General features: G+C 38.5%; 1 protein-coding gene and 1 long non-coding RNA gene across 2 annotated transcripts; one reads left to right on the top strand and one right to left on the bottom strand.

Annotated features, from left to right (window-relative positions):
• Positions 1 to 1,911: 1,911 nt before the first annotated feature.
• On the bottom strand, positions 1,912 to 3,593 carry LOC108166530 (uncharacterized). Its single transcript, XR_001776894.1, has 2 exons — positions 3,508 to 3,593; positions 1,912 to 2,935 (listed from the first exon to the last, which is right to left on the bottom strand). It is a non-coding gene; the product is annotated as an uncharacterized LOC108166530 (long non-coding RNA).
• A 70-nt stretch (positions 3,594 to 3,663) lies between these two features.
• Positions 3,664 to 16,024, top strand: lonrf1 (LON peptidase N-terminal domain and ring finger 1). Its single transcript, XM_008413482.2, has 12 exons — positions 3,664 to 4,362; positions 6,689 to 6,804; positions 7,590 to 7,712; positions 9,907 to 10,098; positions 10,223 to 10,436; positions 10,884 to 10,989; positions 11,082 to 11,196; positions 11,285 to 11,406; positions 11,517 to 11,675; positions 11,813 to 11,975; positions 13,425 to 13,577; positions 15,599 to 16,024. The coding sequence occupies exons 1-12, from the start codon at positions 3,768 to 3,770 to the stop codon at positions 15,755 to 15,757; spliced, it is 2,217 nt and encodes a 738-aa protein (XP_008411704.2). The 5' UTR covers positions 3,664 to 3,767; the 3' UTR covers positions 15,758 to 16,024.
• The last annotated feature ends 93 nt before the right edge of the window (positions 16,025 to 16,117 follow it).

The raw sequence follows: 16,117 nt of genomic DNA, 5'->3' as shown, positions 1-16,117 counted from the left end.
TAACAGGAGCGGTATGCCATTGTGATAAGATTATATTTTAAGAGTCAACACAGGAAAGTTCAGTCACGGTGTTTGCTCATATTATTCCTTGTCATGGCTCGATGTTTCAGACATTTCCAAAGGCTGCCCAAAAAGTGTCTGCGCTCAGGAAGATGGATCTGACTGTCTGTTCTCTGCAAGATAAAACTGTCAAAAGAGCCATAACCCCACCTTCATAATTCTCACAAAAAAATTGAACGGTTTGGACACAATTATTATATCATAAATAAAAGAGCATTATTTGAAAAAGCAAAAAAGCAAAAACAAAAACAACCACAAAGACATTTTGAATGAGTAGAGTTGGCATGGACGGAAACACTGCGGAATATTTTGATCACCTCCATAATTATCTCAGAATCACAGCTTCCTTTTCCTTGACAAAAGTATTGTTTTGCCTGAACAGTTAAAAAAAACAGAAGTGAAGGAAATATTAATCTTCTGTGTTGAGTTGCTTCAGGCAAATCACAATCTAGGTTTGTTTTTATAGCTCCATGCTGCCCTCTCGTGGTTGTACCATATAAATTCGGTCTGGGGTGCTGCACATTTAGCTCACTTTACACTATTTTAATGTGTAAAGTGCTTTGGAATTAGTACTTCATAAGTACTCATCATTACTACTCATAAACCACATTTTCATACTGAACTGTGCTGCAACCACAAATATGCTTTTTTGTGATTTTATGTACATCATCTTCATTAAAAACAAAACAAAACAAACTAACAAAAAAACGCACAAGCTCCCAAAGATGTGATCCACAGTTTCTGTGAATATCAGTTTTCACATCTAACTACGTATCATTAATTTTAATTAGATCTGGACTTCAACTGGGCCATCCTAAAACAAATATGCTTTGATCTGAACATTGGTTTCTAACAGTATTAACTAACCTGTTTAAATCAATCCATCTTCCCATCAACTCTGACTAACTTCTCTGTCTCTACTGGAAAAAACAATCACACAGCATGTTGCTGCCACCATCACGTCCCACCATAAAAGTAGTGTTTTCAAATGCTTGCACTGTGTTGCTTTTTCTTTTGTCATACTCAGTGTTTTGAAAGTTCAGCTTTCACCTCACCTGAACAGTGTTTGTTGTGGTTTTCCACTGAATTAGAAAGCCTCGTCTTGGTATTTTCTTTGTAAAAAGGTAAACGGAAAATAGATATCAACTTGAGCCTTTCAGTATTTCAACAGTTGATTGTTTTAGCTGAAATAACATGAAAACAAAGAACTTAAATAACTAAAATTTGAAAGTCCATGCTTTGCTGTAAGCATTTATATCTGCCATTTCCATCTTGTAGCATGTAGCAGTCGTTTTGTTCCTAGGAATGGTTTATTCCCATTTAGATTCACTTGTATTTAAGGAATATTTTATTCTTTATTCTTTGTGCTGCTGGTTTTTGGTTTGGTTTGACGCAGAAGGATTAATTTCAGTGAAGGCAGCATCTATTACACGTTTACTGCAGTGCAGCAGGAAACCACTAGAGGGCAGTGTCTCTGCATAATATTTATGGTCCAGACGTCATGCATAATGTGCTTCTTTAAACCATACCGCAAAAAAAAATATATATATAGTAAACATCAAATTTTCAGTATTAATTGTGTTTTATATGAATCCCAAAACGAAAGTGGAAGTGAGAGCTGAAATGTATCACTCTTATAAAATCAACTCTCACCCTTTTAAAGAGTTAAGTAACACATTCATAATTTTTTTTTCTCTTCTCCAAGTTTATTAAAATGAATTACCAATGTTTTTTTTAACAAACATTAACAAGTACTCGTTTTTTCCACTAAGCAAAAACTGCTTAAAAAATCTTTTTTGAATATAACAAATAAATTGATCTGAATAAATTATTCCAGTCAGATTTCCTGGGTACATTTACTTCAGTCTCAGCTTTATTTGCATGTGAAAAAGAAGGATGTTCTAGAAACCTGATAATTTGGGATTTAAAGCACATTAGAGACGTCAGAGAAAATGAAGCTGATAACCAATGCACAAACCAATTTTAAGAGTTGTTTTTGCTATTATTTCTCTCTTCATGTCCTAGGTTGCAACGGTATCTCACACAAAAATGTATATCCCAAAATAGGAGGATGGTCAAGGAGAACACTATTGTGCAGCATCGCAACATGGTGGAGAATAAGTTGCCTTTCTATCTTTTATCCAACTGGTAACCTGACACTTTCAAACTATTTGTTCACCAATTACTCAACATTTCATTGATGAATTATCTCAAAGTTGCATCCCCTGTCAATCCCTTGCAGATTATTGTAAGAAATTCATCCCAAAACCACAAGTTAAGATTATATTAGAAGCACTTAACTGCCATGTAGTCAGAGCTATGCTCAGTTATATATAATTTCATACTAAATTACTACATGTATATTCAAAAGTCTCTTACTTTAGAATCAGTGACAATGTTTAGAAAGAGAGATAAATTCAGGTAGAAAGGGGTTTTGTGATGTAAAAAAATAAGACCACGGTAAATCATTTAGAAACGTTTAAAATCTTTTGTCACGTATAACGTCACCTTACGTTCATCACAAATTTGTATCTGATAAACGAACAAACCTGTTAAGTGAAAAATCTCATGAATAAATAAGTAAGTAAATAAATAAAAAGGTACAATAGCATATATTTGCATGCACATTCTTTAAGTAATACTTTGCTGGGGCACCTTCTGATTTATTTTCGGAATTTCATACTTCTTCAGTTTAAGCGAATCTGATAACCTGGAAATAAAATTCAGCTGTTCTAGTTGGATTTTCTCAATTTTTCCACATCTGCATCCTTTCAATCAAGCTGTGTTTAAAAAGAGCTAAAAATGAGCCAAATGTACAAAGTTACCAGTCAGAAGAAGGATATCCAGAGTCCTGATCTATTGAAAATCTGCAGAGCTATATGGACAAAAGATATAGAAAAAATTAGAAAGGTAACGTTGGCAAATAACAACAACTTAAGATGCAGATAGATTATAAATAAACCCCTGCCAAAGAAGACTGAATGCTGAATTTGAATCAACAGCTGTTTCGACAAAGTAATAATTTAAGTGAGCAATGTTATGCAACCATGGTTTTTTTCACATTTTGCTTTTATTTTTCTGTCTAACAGATGTACATGTTTTCCTTCAATTTGTAAAATGTTATGAAATTCAGGGATGTGGATATTCTTGAGAGCTACTGCAAGTACATTTGAAGGATTTTGTGGAAGATTTGTTGAAAGAAAGGATGGAGGATGAGGTACGTTACGCAATGGAAATTTTACATATATTTCAGAAAAAATAAATAAATTAGGAGGGTGTTACAAAATCATATTACAAAACGACTTATGAATGGGTTTTCAAGAAAGAACTGCAGTATTTCAACAATGGTGAGTTTAAAAAGAGTGATATTTCATGTTTGTATAACAATTGAAGTATATTTAAGAAATGTTGAGGTTCGAAAGGGAATATAATACCTGGCACACTCACTTTATCAACTTCATTACGTCTCTTCCGAGGTTATGAAACTTTCCTGCGCAGGTTTTGTAACACAGCCCCTCCTGACCAATCACGGAGCGAGACTGCTGTTCACGTGACTGCCCTTTTTTTTATGTAACAAACGGGGCTTCAATGAGGAAAGCCCGTTCATTACATTGCCACGGATCGAGGCAGCTATCGAAATGTTTAAACACGGTGACAGAAGAAAGCCTACGTTCACATAGCATTTCACAAAACATTTCAATGCTGTCATGGCACTAAAACTGCAGGTGGCGAACACGGCGGATGAGAAAAGCGCTTTCTTTATCGGCGCTGAGGAGGAGGAGGAGGGCCACCATGAACTTATACTACAGAAAGGCAACGCTTTGGCTACTGAGGACTGCCTCAAGGAGGCCATCGACTGGTTTTCAGCGGCAATGCGCTACGGACCTGTGCGTCCTGAGCAGTTAAGCACTTTTGTGGACGGTATTCTCCGCAACTTCAAGAAGAAACCCCCCGGGCCGCAGTACTCAGCGGGCCGGAGTCCGGAGGCAGCAGAGGAATCCGAGGACTTGGCGGTGTTCAACTGCCCCAACTGCCATGGCTTTTTAGGCGAGCCGGTGACCGTAGCTTGTGGACATTCATATTGTAAAAGATGTTTACAGCGGTGCCTCCTATCCAAGTGTAGGCTGTGCAACGAGCCTGTTGGGGACGAAGAGAAAGCCAACGTAGCTCTGTGCGGACTTTTAGAAAAATGGTTCCCCGACGAGCTGAAAAAGTTCAAAACATTACAAGAAGTGGAGGCGTCCTGTAAAAGAAAACGCTACAACGAAGTTGTGTCGCTAGCGAGCGATATTCTCCGCTCAGGTGAGTCTTTATCAGAAATCAGAAAAAGGTGTGTCTGGGTAGAAATATGATGCGTCTCAACGTTGAAACAACTTTTACACACATGTGCGTTTAGCACCATAACGCAGTGTGTCGTTAAGGCAGTCGCAGGGGATAAACGGTGTGAGGTCTACTGACCAATATTTTGAAAATACTTTGCGCTGACTCCGTATGTTTTGCTGCTGCCTCAAGTCTGCATGGCATTGCTTACGAAATTGTTTCACAACTGAGCATGCGCGGTAGGAGTAGGTTGCATAAGGCAGGTCGTGACACTTCAATGGGTTCGGTTTTGTAACTTCTGAAAAGGGGGAAGGGCATTTTTATTTTGTAATTGTCCTTACCGTTTACAAACTACGTATTCATGAATGGTTTAGAAAGAAATGAATGTAACAATTCTGGACCCGGATATCCGGGATAAATCTGGAGATTCATACAGAGGCAGAAAATAACCTTTTGTACCACATTGTGCTGTTCGATGAAAATAAAGGAAACCTGTCACATTTTTTATTTTTATTTTTTATAAACATCTGATGAGTAAAGGAAAAATAAAACCTAAATAAAAACAGGACAATTAAAGTCTGCTTTGCACAATAAAGGTTATTGTTGTTAAAATGAACAGTACAATGACTTAATGAATGTTCAAAATTAAATGATTGGCATCTTACTTAATGTCATTTTGGGTATTGAAAGTACAATACATATTTCAATATATAAGGTTATTCATAGTAGTTATATAAAATTAAGTTGCAGTAAATGTTAAGTAATCATTTAAGTACTATGTTTTCAAGCTCTTAAAGTCTCTAATATAATGCCTCACAAAAGTGTTTCAGTAGGTGAAGAAGTGAAAACGTCATTAGGAGACCTCAACTAAGTTGTCATTGCTAAAAGGGCAGATATATTGTAGAAGCAACTTATTCAGAAAACTTGGTCGGTATTAAAATTTTAAATCAGTTTTTTTTTTCCATTAGCTTGACAGACTTGATAATTGTTGTCAAGGTTCTTTTTTGCTGTGAACCCTACTAAAAAAAAACATTATTACTTATTAACTATTTGCTTATGTGTAATAAGTTGTCAACGTTCACCAGCAATAGTGCACATTACACTGTTCATTATTATATTAGGCCCTTTAAGGTGAGTGTGTTTTACATTGGTACTCAATCCTATGATAAGTAAAATAACTCCTTCAGAGTGATGCGTTCAGTTTTATTGAAAGACATAGATTATATAACAGTATTTTTTATGGTTTTGTTAATGGCCAACTGTAAATTCTGTAAAGAAAAAGTGAAACTTTGTATTCCTGCAAGAATTCACGAAACTACCCCCAGTGAAACATGATACCTGTTGATAAACACTGAGATTCGTGCTCACTTGTAGCTGCATGTTATTTATTTAAAAAGAGGGACTTGGCAAATAGACACACAAGCATAAAGCCACATAACATCGCCCTTCTCAGTGAGATTTTAAATCTCTCTACTTGTTCTTATCAGGAAGCTATCGATCAAGGTGCAGAGTCTTTAGGTCTGAAACTGTGTTGAACTTTGAGTTGTATAACCTATAGTGCTGCAGAAGAAAACCTACAGAGCAGAATGGAAACATCAAGATACTGTTGACTTCTTGACCTTATGATGACTAACTAGTAGACATGCTCTGCAAAAAGACTTTTGCCCATGTTACCCATGTTTGAGTCTCAGGTTTGCTAAGTCAAGCAATTAATTTCAGTCTCCACAGCAGTTTGTTTTGAATACTTTGACAGCTTAATGAAAGCGTGTCTTACAAAATGATTCTACACGTAGAGAGGCTCCGCCCTGCTCTGCTACAGAAACTCACATCCACTGATCTATTGCTGGTCTGTCAGGGGTTATGCAATCTGTTTTTCTTTCTCTGGGTTTGCAGATAATTCATTAGCTGGTGTCAGATTTGGGGTTTTTGGTTATCTGATGTACGACTAGTCAAACCCTTGAAACCATACTTTCAGTTTACCACGTGAAATGCAAACTTTATACAGAATTTTATATTCTGTATATTTACAGGGAAATCTATCATTACTTAGCATTGGCTGATAAATGTTCTTGCAGTACATAGTGCTTGTGAGAGGAAAAAAAAGCAGATTTTTCAGTGTGTGACCCACCAATCACTCATCAGTGCTGATCAAGGGAAAATAGACCAGTTCCAATCTCCGACCGACTGACCAGTGCATCAGTAATATATCTTGATTTCGGTAACCAGCCAACTCCTGGTAATGGTATGTTTCTCTCAAATGGTTACAGTAACTGTGTATTTGACAGAGGCAACATTTTTTGTGTTGCAGATCCTACCGTGACCTTGGCTCGTCTCTCTCGAGCAGAAGCGTACACGGCTCTCAAACAGTACCAACTGGCTTTGGAGGACACAGAGTTCTGTTCCAGGTCCAGCTATTCTGCTGAAGTATGTCATTCACTGAAAACTGAAACTAAATATTTCAAGAACAAACGAATTACTCATACATTGCTGTTCAAAGCCAAAATGTAAAGTGGTCATTTATTCCTCAACCTATGAGGAATAAATGACCATAAAAGGACAGCTGTTGCTTTTTTCTCTTATTTTGTTTGATCACAGCCTGAACTCTGTACCAGACACAGACTGACTTGCTTTCATTTGTCTTAAAAAACCATTTCAAGCTAAACTAAGTAAATCAGTATTTAGGCCTGCTACCTGTAAAGCCACAATCTGCCAGTGCCACATAGTCCTCTCATTGAATTATGATTCCAAGCTAATAAGCTGCATTTTGCAAATAAGTTTAAAAAGATGAAGTCTTCATGTTGTTTGTTTCTACAAAATAAAACGGGTGAAATGTTGTTGAAGGTTCATGACTAGGTGAGTAAATGTAATTAAGCATGGTCTGAATTTTCTGATTTACTTTAAATTATTTCTGGTGTTTTTCTGGTGTAATCTTTAAATACTTGTGCTGCTTGTTTCATTGTAAATATGTTATAAAAGAGGTACATGGCCAATAAAGGTCTTTCCAAACTAAAGCTTTGAATAATAAGATTAAGGTCAAAACTATTAATAACTATTACGCCACTGGTAGGAGACCACAGGCTGGTTTCATTTATAGGTTACAGCATTTATCTGCCATGTGATATGTATGGATTTTGTGTGTGTGTGTGTTTATAATAAGTTTTAACAATTTACTGGGTGGAAAGTAATTTTTCCGTGTCGACTTCTTGTAGGCTCTGTTCAGGAAAGCTATGGTGCTGCTTGAAATGGGTCAAGTAGACGAGTCTCTCCAAGTCTTCCTCCACTGCTTGACTATCGACGAGGACTTCCCAGGTGCTAAAAGAAAAGTGGAAAAGGTAAGAGATTTAGCTGATTGCTTTGTTCCAGTTTTCAGGCTGGGGATTTTAAATCAGGTTGGGGGTCATGAAGTCTTACTGGTAAGTTAAAGGAGTCCGCCTGTCCTGTGCCAGGCAGCCTTGGCCTTCGTTTCGTTTTTACTTCATTACTTTGAAGAGTTAGGGTTACGTGAATCTTTTTATTTAGACCGCTAGAAAGATTCGAGCACTGTGGTTGTTATGCAAGGTTGACTTTGTGGATCAATTTTGAGATTTTCTGTATAGGAATAACTACATAAAAACCATTTAAACTGAATATTAAAAAAAGGCATGTTGGTATTTCAAAGTGCTTAGAATGAAAGGACATCTTTCATAAAACACAACCAGCAGCGTTTTCCTGAAGTTTCCGAGCATATCATGATTACTGAGGCGGGTCACTAGATCACCATGGCTAATACTGTTAGAGCATTTCTTGCTTGTTTTTGTGGCTGTATAAAGGCTTTTGAACATATGTAGAACAGTGTTAGAAAAGCATCCTTATTATGAGAGGAGCTTGTAAAAGAAATGATAAAAGTGTAATAATATATCATCTGGTTTGCTAATGAAAATGGCTTTTTGCTCTTCAGAACTACAACATACAAGTGACTATTTCAATTCATTTGGATGATGTCATAAATTTTAAAATATAAACCAGGGTTAAAAACCTAAACTATATTCTACTTAGGTCATGAATAGAGATGTTCAGATATGTGTTTCCACTGCTGATTAACTTTTTCAAAAGTGAATGAATGGATTTTCTATTAATATAAAAAAAGTGTTTATTGATATATCTGATAGGTGCAGTTTCTTTATTAATTTTAAAGAGAAAACAAATGAAGACTAAGAAAAGGATTTTGATCACACACGTCTATTAGAAAGTTGTCAATGGATTTATGCGTCAGTCCAGTTGCTATTGACCTGGCTAGTCAATAGCCAGTACAACTCATCTTTAAAATCGAAGGGGAACCAAAAGTTTGGATTCAGCTTCACATTTCTTAGATGATTCGGGATATCAAAACCTTGGACTTGAGTTGTAAATATTTAAAATTGATTTCAGCGTCTGTGGTCAGTCATGGAATTACATAAGTTGTTAGTGGGTCAGGTCTTGTGACTCTGTCTATAATGACATTAGTACCCCTTAATGACAGGGATACAGACAGCATTGAAGTTATATAAGTGGAACACATTTGACTCGTGCGTTTTCAGAAAAACACAATTATTCCCTGGCTAAGTTGTGCTGAGGAATCAGAGTATATTTTTCAGTCCACACTCTGAACCGAAACTACCTGGCAAAAGTTCAGGAAACTTGTTTGAGAAGTGGGGCATGGGCAAAAGAAAACCATATTAAATGAAATTAAAACTAGAAATTGGTATCTGCAGTAGAGGACATTGGACTTGTGGGAGTCATTGACCAAAATCCAATTATTCCCAAGTTCAGTTTCTCATGCAATAGTTATATAATCACCTCAGAATAGTTAGCTTTCACTCATAAGTGGGTTAATGAGGCTGTTGTTAATTTGACTATTTTTAGATGTAGAGAGATTAGATTTTTTTCTTTTACAGGTGTGTTGCAAAGGTAAAATCTATCTCACTATAGCACAAGTACAAAATATGGAAGAATACATTGCTGGCATAAATGTTAATTGTAGATAATCTCACAACTGAAAAAAACTAGTCAGGAAATCTCACTGGTTTTGGAACTGGGAACTAGAGCGTGGTTTTATGACATTCCCAGAATGAAGCTGTAGCATAAGCAGCGACAAGCAGATTATTCAGGTTTATTGTCATCCTATCAAATTTATTTGTGATATTCTTGAGTTGTTGCTCCCTGCAGCTGTTTTTTCAGACATTGTCGATTAAACAAACCTCACAGAAGTTAAACAGCTCATCTTTTTGACTACTTATCAGCTCCCCCGTATATTTCTTCATTTTTTCTTTGTTACGCCAAAGTATGTTACAATTTCTTCTCACTATCACCAAAGGCGGCCCAAGAGCCACCATCTGTGCTTGTGTCAGTGGTCATAAGCCAGACCCTGGAAATATTGCTTTTAGAGAAAAGTTTTGCTCATTTCATTACCTGGCCGACTTGTAATTATATCTGTGTGCCAAAAGATTCTTGGTTATTGCCGTCTTTGACCATCTTTGAATTCTGTTGATGAGTTGAATCTTTCTGCAGATCTTGTGTGACCTCCTCTCCCCGGCTGATGAGAATGTTAAGGTGGGCCTGAGAGAAACGACACAGAACACGTTGCCCCACCTGCGCAGCAAACATCTTGTGACTGAAGCTCAGACTCAGAGCCCCAGTCAGAGGCAGCAGCAGCAACACCAGGTCCGTGCCGCCTCTGCACACCAAGTGGACGGCCAGGAGGTACCCACATGTTGAATGATGATGCTACATCACTGAAACTTTCTGTTATTGTGTCGATACTGCATCGGTTTTCCTTCGAAGTTAAAAGAATCGATCTCACATCTTACCTTGTGTCGCCTCCCAGAAACGATGCGATAGCCTGGAGCGGCCCGGCCTGAGCCGAGCGCAGTCGCTTCGAATGCACAGCTCTAGCAGCAGTGAAGAGGGGCTGAAGAGGGTGAGCTCAGCTCCTCAGCTGGGTGACCAGGACAAGGGAAGTCTGCTGAAGAGGAAGCTGTCCGTGTCAGACATCGAATCATATGTGGTGGACAGTGGGAGCAGCAAATATAAGAAACAAGGTTGGTTTTTAAATCATTTGTGTGATTAAAACCATAGTTAGCTCACCTTTTAGTAGAACACAAACCCAGAGCTACTATAAACTGGTTTAGATAGAAGCATGTACATGGGTTAGAGTGACCTAATCAAAGACCAGACTTGGTTCCAAATTAAAAATTGTGGCAAAACTCTGCGATCAATGTCCAGACATTCAGAGCTTGAGCTTTTTCAAAGAAGAATGCACAGTTTTTCGCCACACTGTCGAGGGTTTTTATTTTTTTTTATATAAAAAACATTTTGATAATATTTATTTTACTTCACAATTATTCATTATTTTAAGTTGATCTATCACTCAAATACTGAACATAGGAGCTTGAGATTATAACATGACAAAAATAACTGCTTAGTATTTTGCAAGGCAGTATATGTTATTAAAGTTGAATAAATGGCACATTTTTAATTTGTTCAAGGTGTATCAAAAGGCTCCAAGCTTAATTCAGCCAAACCAAAAACATGCAGAAGTGTTCCTAAAGATCTGCTGGACGCCAATGACCTGGAGTGCTCCCTCTGCATGAGGTAAAGGCCGACACGCACATACACACAGCTACTTCCATATCCCAATAAATCTGATCAGCAGGCTGACTATAACATCTCACTGTCCGATACAGATTGTTTTATGAACCTGTGACAACACCATGCGGCCACACTTTCTGTAAAAACTGCTTGGAGCGCTGCTTGGACCACACTCCCCAGTGTCCCCTCTGCAAAGAGAGTCTCAGAGAGGTAAGATTTGAATACTTTAGAAGTCACATTAAATGCCTTCTTTCCTGTATTTTTTTTTTGTTGGTAACGTATACCTGGCCGTCTCCAGTATCTAGCATGCAGGAAGTACATAGTGACGAATGTCTTGGACGTCCTGATCAAACTGCTTTTCAGTCAAGAGTATGAGGACAGGACGAAAACACACCTGGAGGAGAACAGAGAGTTGTCCGAGTAAGAATCTACTGCTTTCCTTCATTTTCTGTTCATATTTAAATGTCATAAGTGTAAGATTCAGAGGGGTGAACACATGTTAACCGTTTATTTCTGTCTTGTTTCTGCAGCTTGACGAAGAATGTGCCTATCTTTGTCTGTACTATGGCTTACCCCACTGTGCCTTGTCCCCTCCATGTCTTTGAGCCACGTTATCGCCTCATGATCCGCCGCTGCATGGACACAGGCACGCGGCAGTTTGGGATGTGCATTAGTGATGCTCAGAAAGGGTAAACACACCGCCGTTACTGTCTGAGCATGAGATTGCACATCAGTTAAGAGTTTCATCATATAGTGTTCGTTAAGGGCCCCTAAAAAACTGTAGTTGCAACTTTGCTAAAATGAAGTGTCGTATTCATGTTTTCAGGTTTGCAGACTATGGCTGCATGCTGATCGTCAGGAGCGTCCACTTCCTCCCTGACGGTCGCTCCGTGGTCGATACCATCGGAGGAAAACGCTTCCGGGTTTTGTCCAGAGCAATGAAGGATGGTTACAATACTGCAGACATTGAGCACCTGGAGGACACCAGGGTAAGAGCCACATTGGTCATATCTTGCTGGACTCTGGTTAGTTATGCAGGGTTTTCTGAAATTTCATTGAATGATTTTCCATGTCTAGAAAAAGAGTTTTTGGAATATTTAACCTTTAAAACGGAATTTCTTATTCTATTCACTAACAGCAGTAACCATTAAGCCCACCAACCCTCTGGTTTTTGTTGGCTCCATGCTCATAGAAGTAACTGAATAAAAAAATAAAAACTTTAATGGCTAAAGATGGACTGAGAAGTATGGAAAAATTTTGTTTGACATGAGCAATGTCCCTCGGGGTTGTTTTTAACTGGACTGTGAAATCAGCTGGAAAATGGATTTTCATACAGAAACCCAATTATAAGCCTCTTTTATAACCCGGGGATAAGTAAACAAGCTTTTGTTGATACCAGAAATATTACCGTATTTTCCACACTATAAGGCGCACCTAAAAACCTTCAATTTCCTCAAAAACTGACAGTGCGCCTTATAATCCGGTGCGCCTTATATATGGACCAATATTGAGCCACAACAGGTCTAGCAACTAMGGTAAGCAGCTGCCAACTTCATTTTCGCCCGTAGAAGAAGTGTGCGGTGCATGCTGGGATAGTTGTCAGAACGCTGGTTTGTTAATAAAGTTTGATAATACATTTAAAGCCAGAGGGGCGAGGGAAGAGAAACAGAGACTGCGGCGGCAGCGTGTCGGTTGGTTTGTGTTACCCAGACAGCAGTTGGGCACAATATCGCAATACCAACACCGTGAGTGAAACAACGACTGGGGCAGACTACTATATAAAGCACTCGGGGGGACCACTTCTTTACAAATGTGGATGTGTAATAATAGAGTACGGAACAAATTGGCAACCCAAACTGAAGCGTCTATTCTATGCACCTTATATAAAAAAGTTTTAAAATAGGCCATTCATTGAAGGTGCGCCTTATAATCCTGTGCGCCTTATAGTGCGGAAAATACAGTACACTGGAATATTTGTTTGGTGACATCAAAATGTTAAGAGTGCAATATTAATATTGCCTGTTTGGCAGCACTAGTTATTGACGAATATAGTCAAAGTGCCACAAGATTAAACTGCCTTCTGTTGGGTAAAGTATTATCCACAAGTTCCCACTCCTGCTTTAAAGATTACAGTGACTTCTAAAGGATGACTGTATGAAAATGTGTGAACATGATGAAAAACATTTTTCATGACTGAGAACTGTTAAAGAATTCAAATTGTCGTAGAGACTGTGCAGCAACTCATTTGTTTTTATTGGCGCAAGATTCAGTCTATCTCTCTCCTGCAATTTCATCAGAAAAAACCTGGATTATTTATGTTTTTTTTTCTTTTTATTAGGGAGTGCCTGTATGTTGAGCTAGTAAAATAATTGCAGTCCATTACATTCAGCTAATCAAAAATTATGTTGACTTTAGCTTATTTTTCTTCTACCCCTCAGGTGGAGGACAGAGAGGAACTAGAAAAGCTACAAGAACTTCATGATGCAGTTTATCAACAGGCCCAGGTCTGGTTCCAAAATCTCAAAATCCGCTTCCACAACCAGATTCTGCAGCACTTTGGACCAATGCCAGAGCAAGAACCAGATATCCAGGTACAGTCATCCCTGCATGCAAAAAAGCTGACATTACCTAATTTTTAATAATTCAGCAATACAATACATATTTTAGTGTGGTCATTATTTTTTTTGTGTGTGTTCTCTGCTTATTAGCTCAGACAAAAATTGAATCGGTGGAGGATCATATTTTGAACTTCATAACAACTGGTATCTGAAGGAAAGCCACCGGGCTCGTGAAGCTGTTAGTACTTGTAGTCTCAAAGCTCACTGTGAGTTTTTAGTCCTGAATTGAATCATCTCATGACGCATGGCCTTTTGGGAACACTCACAGTGACACAGATTCAGCAGCCTCGTAGGTCTTAGGAATGCAGTTTTTGTGTGTATTGTGCTCCGACTCCAGCTTTGGCCTGCAGGGATTACAGCTCCTTTCTCTGGACAACCACTGCAGATTCTTCTGACAATGTGGGCTAAAGAGCTTTATGGCTGCTTCATGGCTAATCTCTCAGGCTGCGTTGCATCACAACGGTGCTATGGAAAGAATTCCCAGCTCTACACACACAGACACACTGAAAAAGCAGAAGGACAGCGGGTTTTAGGGCTTACCGTGTAATTTGAGTTTATAATGATAGACTGCAAAAATCCTTCCAGAACTTGAATTGCAGTAAGGTGTTCACTTTTCATGTCCATGTTGACCACATCACACAGACGCAACGATTTGTTAACTGATGCAGCAGCGCATTTCCGCTTCAGATTACTGGGAACAGTCTGTTCAGTGTGAACTCATTCCAGAGTCATAGGGCCGGTTTACTTCATTACTCAGAAGTTATGCAACTAAAGTTGCTCGAATAGCAACTTCAAAGAGAACATGCCAGGTTGCCATGAAAATAAGTTTCTCCTGATTTACCTCCGAATTATAGTTCACTCAAACACGTATATTTGTGTTGAGATCAGTTGACGATGGCGTTGTGGATGACTGGATTTCATTACGCCTCTGTCATATTACAGCAGACGAGTACAGCCTCTTTAATATGAACCATCAGTCACTGCTGTGCCTGAGCTGTAGTAAGACTTGATGCTTTCTAGTGTCTTAAAAATTGAGATGCACCGATGGAAAGAGTTGGCTTGCTGATGCAGATTTTAGTTGATTATAAATTCTAGTTTTATGAACCAAAATATAAGAAAAGATGAGCAATCAAAGTACATTTTTCTCTAGCCTTTTTGTTCTGAGTGAAAAACCAAACTGAGTATTGAGTTCATAGTTTAAATGATCTGTAGCGATGAGTGCGGCTGGTATTGCTAAAATATCAATATTCTCTACAGACTCATCATATTTCATGGCAGCCTGAGGTTCATAGTTCAAAAGAGAAACTATGCAGTGCTCCTTCTAGCCTTTCTGTCATCTCCTGAAAATCTCTCTTTCACTCGCAGCCTGATTACAAAGCACAGAAATGTCTGGACATGTAGGAAATGCATTCTTATTTGTATAGCACATTTCAGCAGCAAGGCATTTCAAAGTGCTTTACATCATTTAAAACAAAAACACAGTCATGTAACATTGAATAAACAATAAAAAGCAAACAAAAACAAAAAAAAGACATTAAAAGCCGCTCCCCTTGTCTTATCCCCTCTGACTTTGTTTAAACATCTCAGCGATTGTGAACTCAGCTGAGCATTCTCCACTCAGTAGCAGTGTCCACACTGAAGGCCGTTGTCAGTCAGTGTGACAAGGTAGCCTTTAGGGTGGTGTGCTCACTAATTGGAAAAAGAAAGTAATGTTGAGTTTCCAACTAGCCTGTCACCAGACATGACAATCGAGGTTAAGAGAAAACCTGAGCCACAGACTAATTTGTCTCTGGATTTTCGTATAAAATGTTGCGCCTGCATGTTGTTTCGGTTCAGATCTTGAAAAATGTGCAAGTCAGACTGAAGGTTTTACATTTTTTGATTTGGGTACAGTTGAGAGGAACAGCCGAACGGTCTCAAAATCAATAAAACTGTGTATCAGTTATAGCAGACGGATGATTCTAACAATGTTTTTGTCCATTTTCTTTGTCCAGGCAACTCCAAACGGTCCTGCTTGGTGCTGGTGGCTGCTGGCCGTTCTGCCCATCGACCCTCGGTACCAGCTGTCTGTCCTGTCCATGACCAGCCTCAAAGACCGCCTGGTGAAGATCCAGCACATCCTCACATATCTGCAGAGCATCCCCAACAACTAAGAGCTTCCCCCTCGACAAGCGTCCTCTGGGACTTTAAATGTAACATTGAGGAAACCATCAGTCAGCATCCCAACAAACTACAGTCTCTACTATCAGTGGCTTCAGTGTCGTTTTTTTTTACAGTTTCAGTTTACTGTTCTGTACTCAAATCACACACAGGATTCAGTGAGAAAGTCTCAAAGGCGTGGATCAATAAAACAGACACGGGGCCTAACCACCTCAGGGATGCACTTTTTGCTATGAAATAAGGAAAAAAAAAAAAAAAAAGGCAATGCAAACAGTTGCATCTGTTCTCTCCTGATGCAGTTATTGTTCAGAAGATCTTCCATAAAGATTGTGGGGAGAAGAAGCTACTCATCC

Source organism: Poecilia reticulata, linkage group LG1 (assembly GCF_000633615.1).
Source record: "Poecilia reticulata strain Guanapo linkage group LG1, Guppy_female_1.0+MT, whole genome shotgun sequence".
Taxonomy (NCBI): domain Eukaryota; kingdom Metazoa; phylum Chordata; class Actinopteri; order Cyprinodontiformes; family Poeciliidae; genus Poecilia; species Poecilia reticulata.
This window is presented reverse-complemented; position numbering and strand designations above follow the sequence as displayed.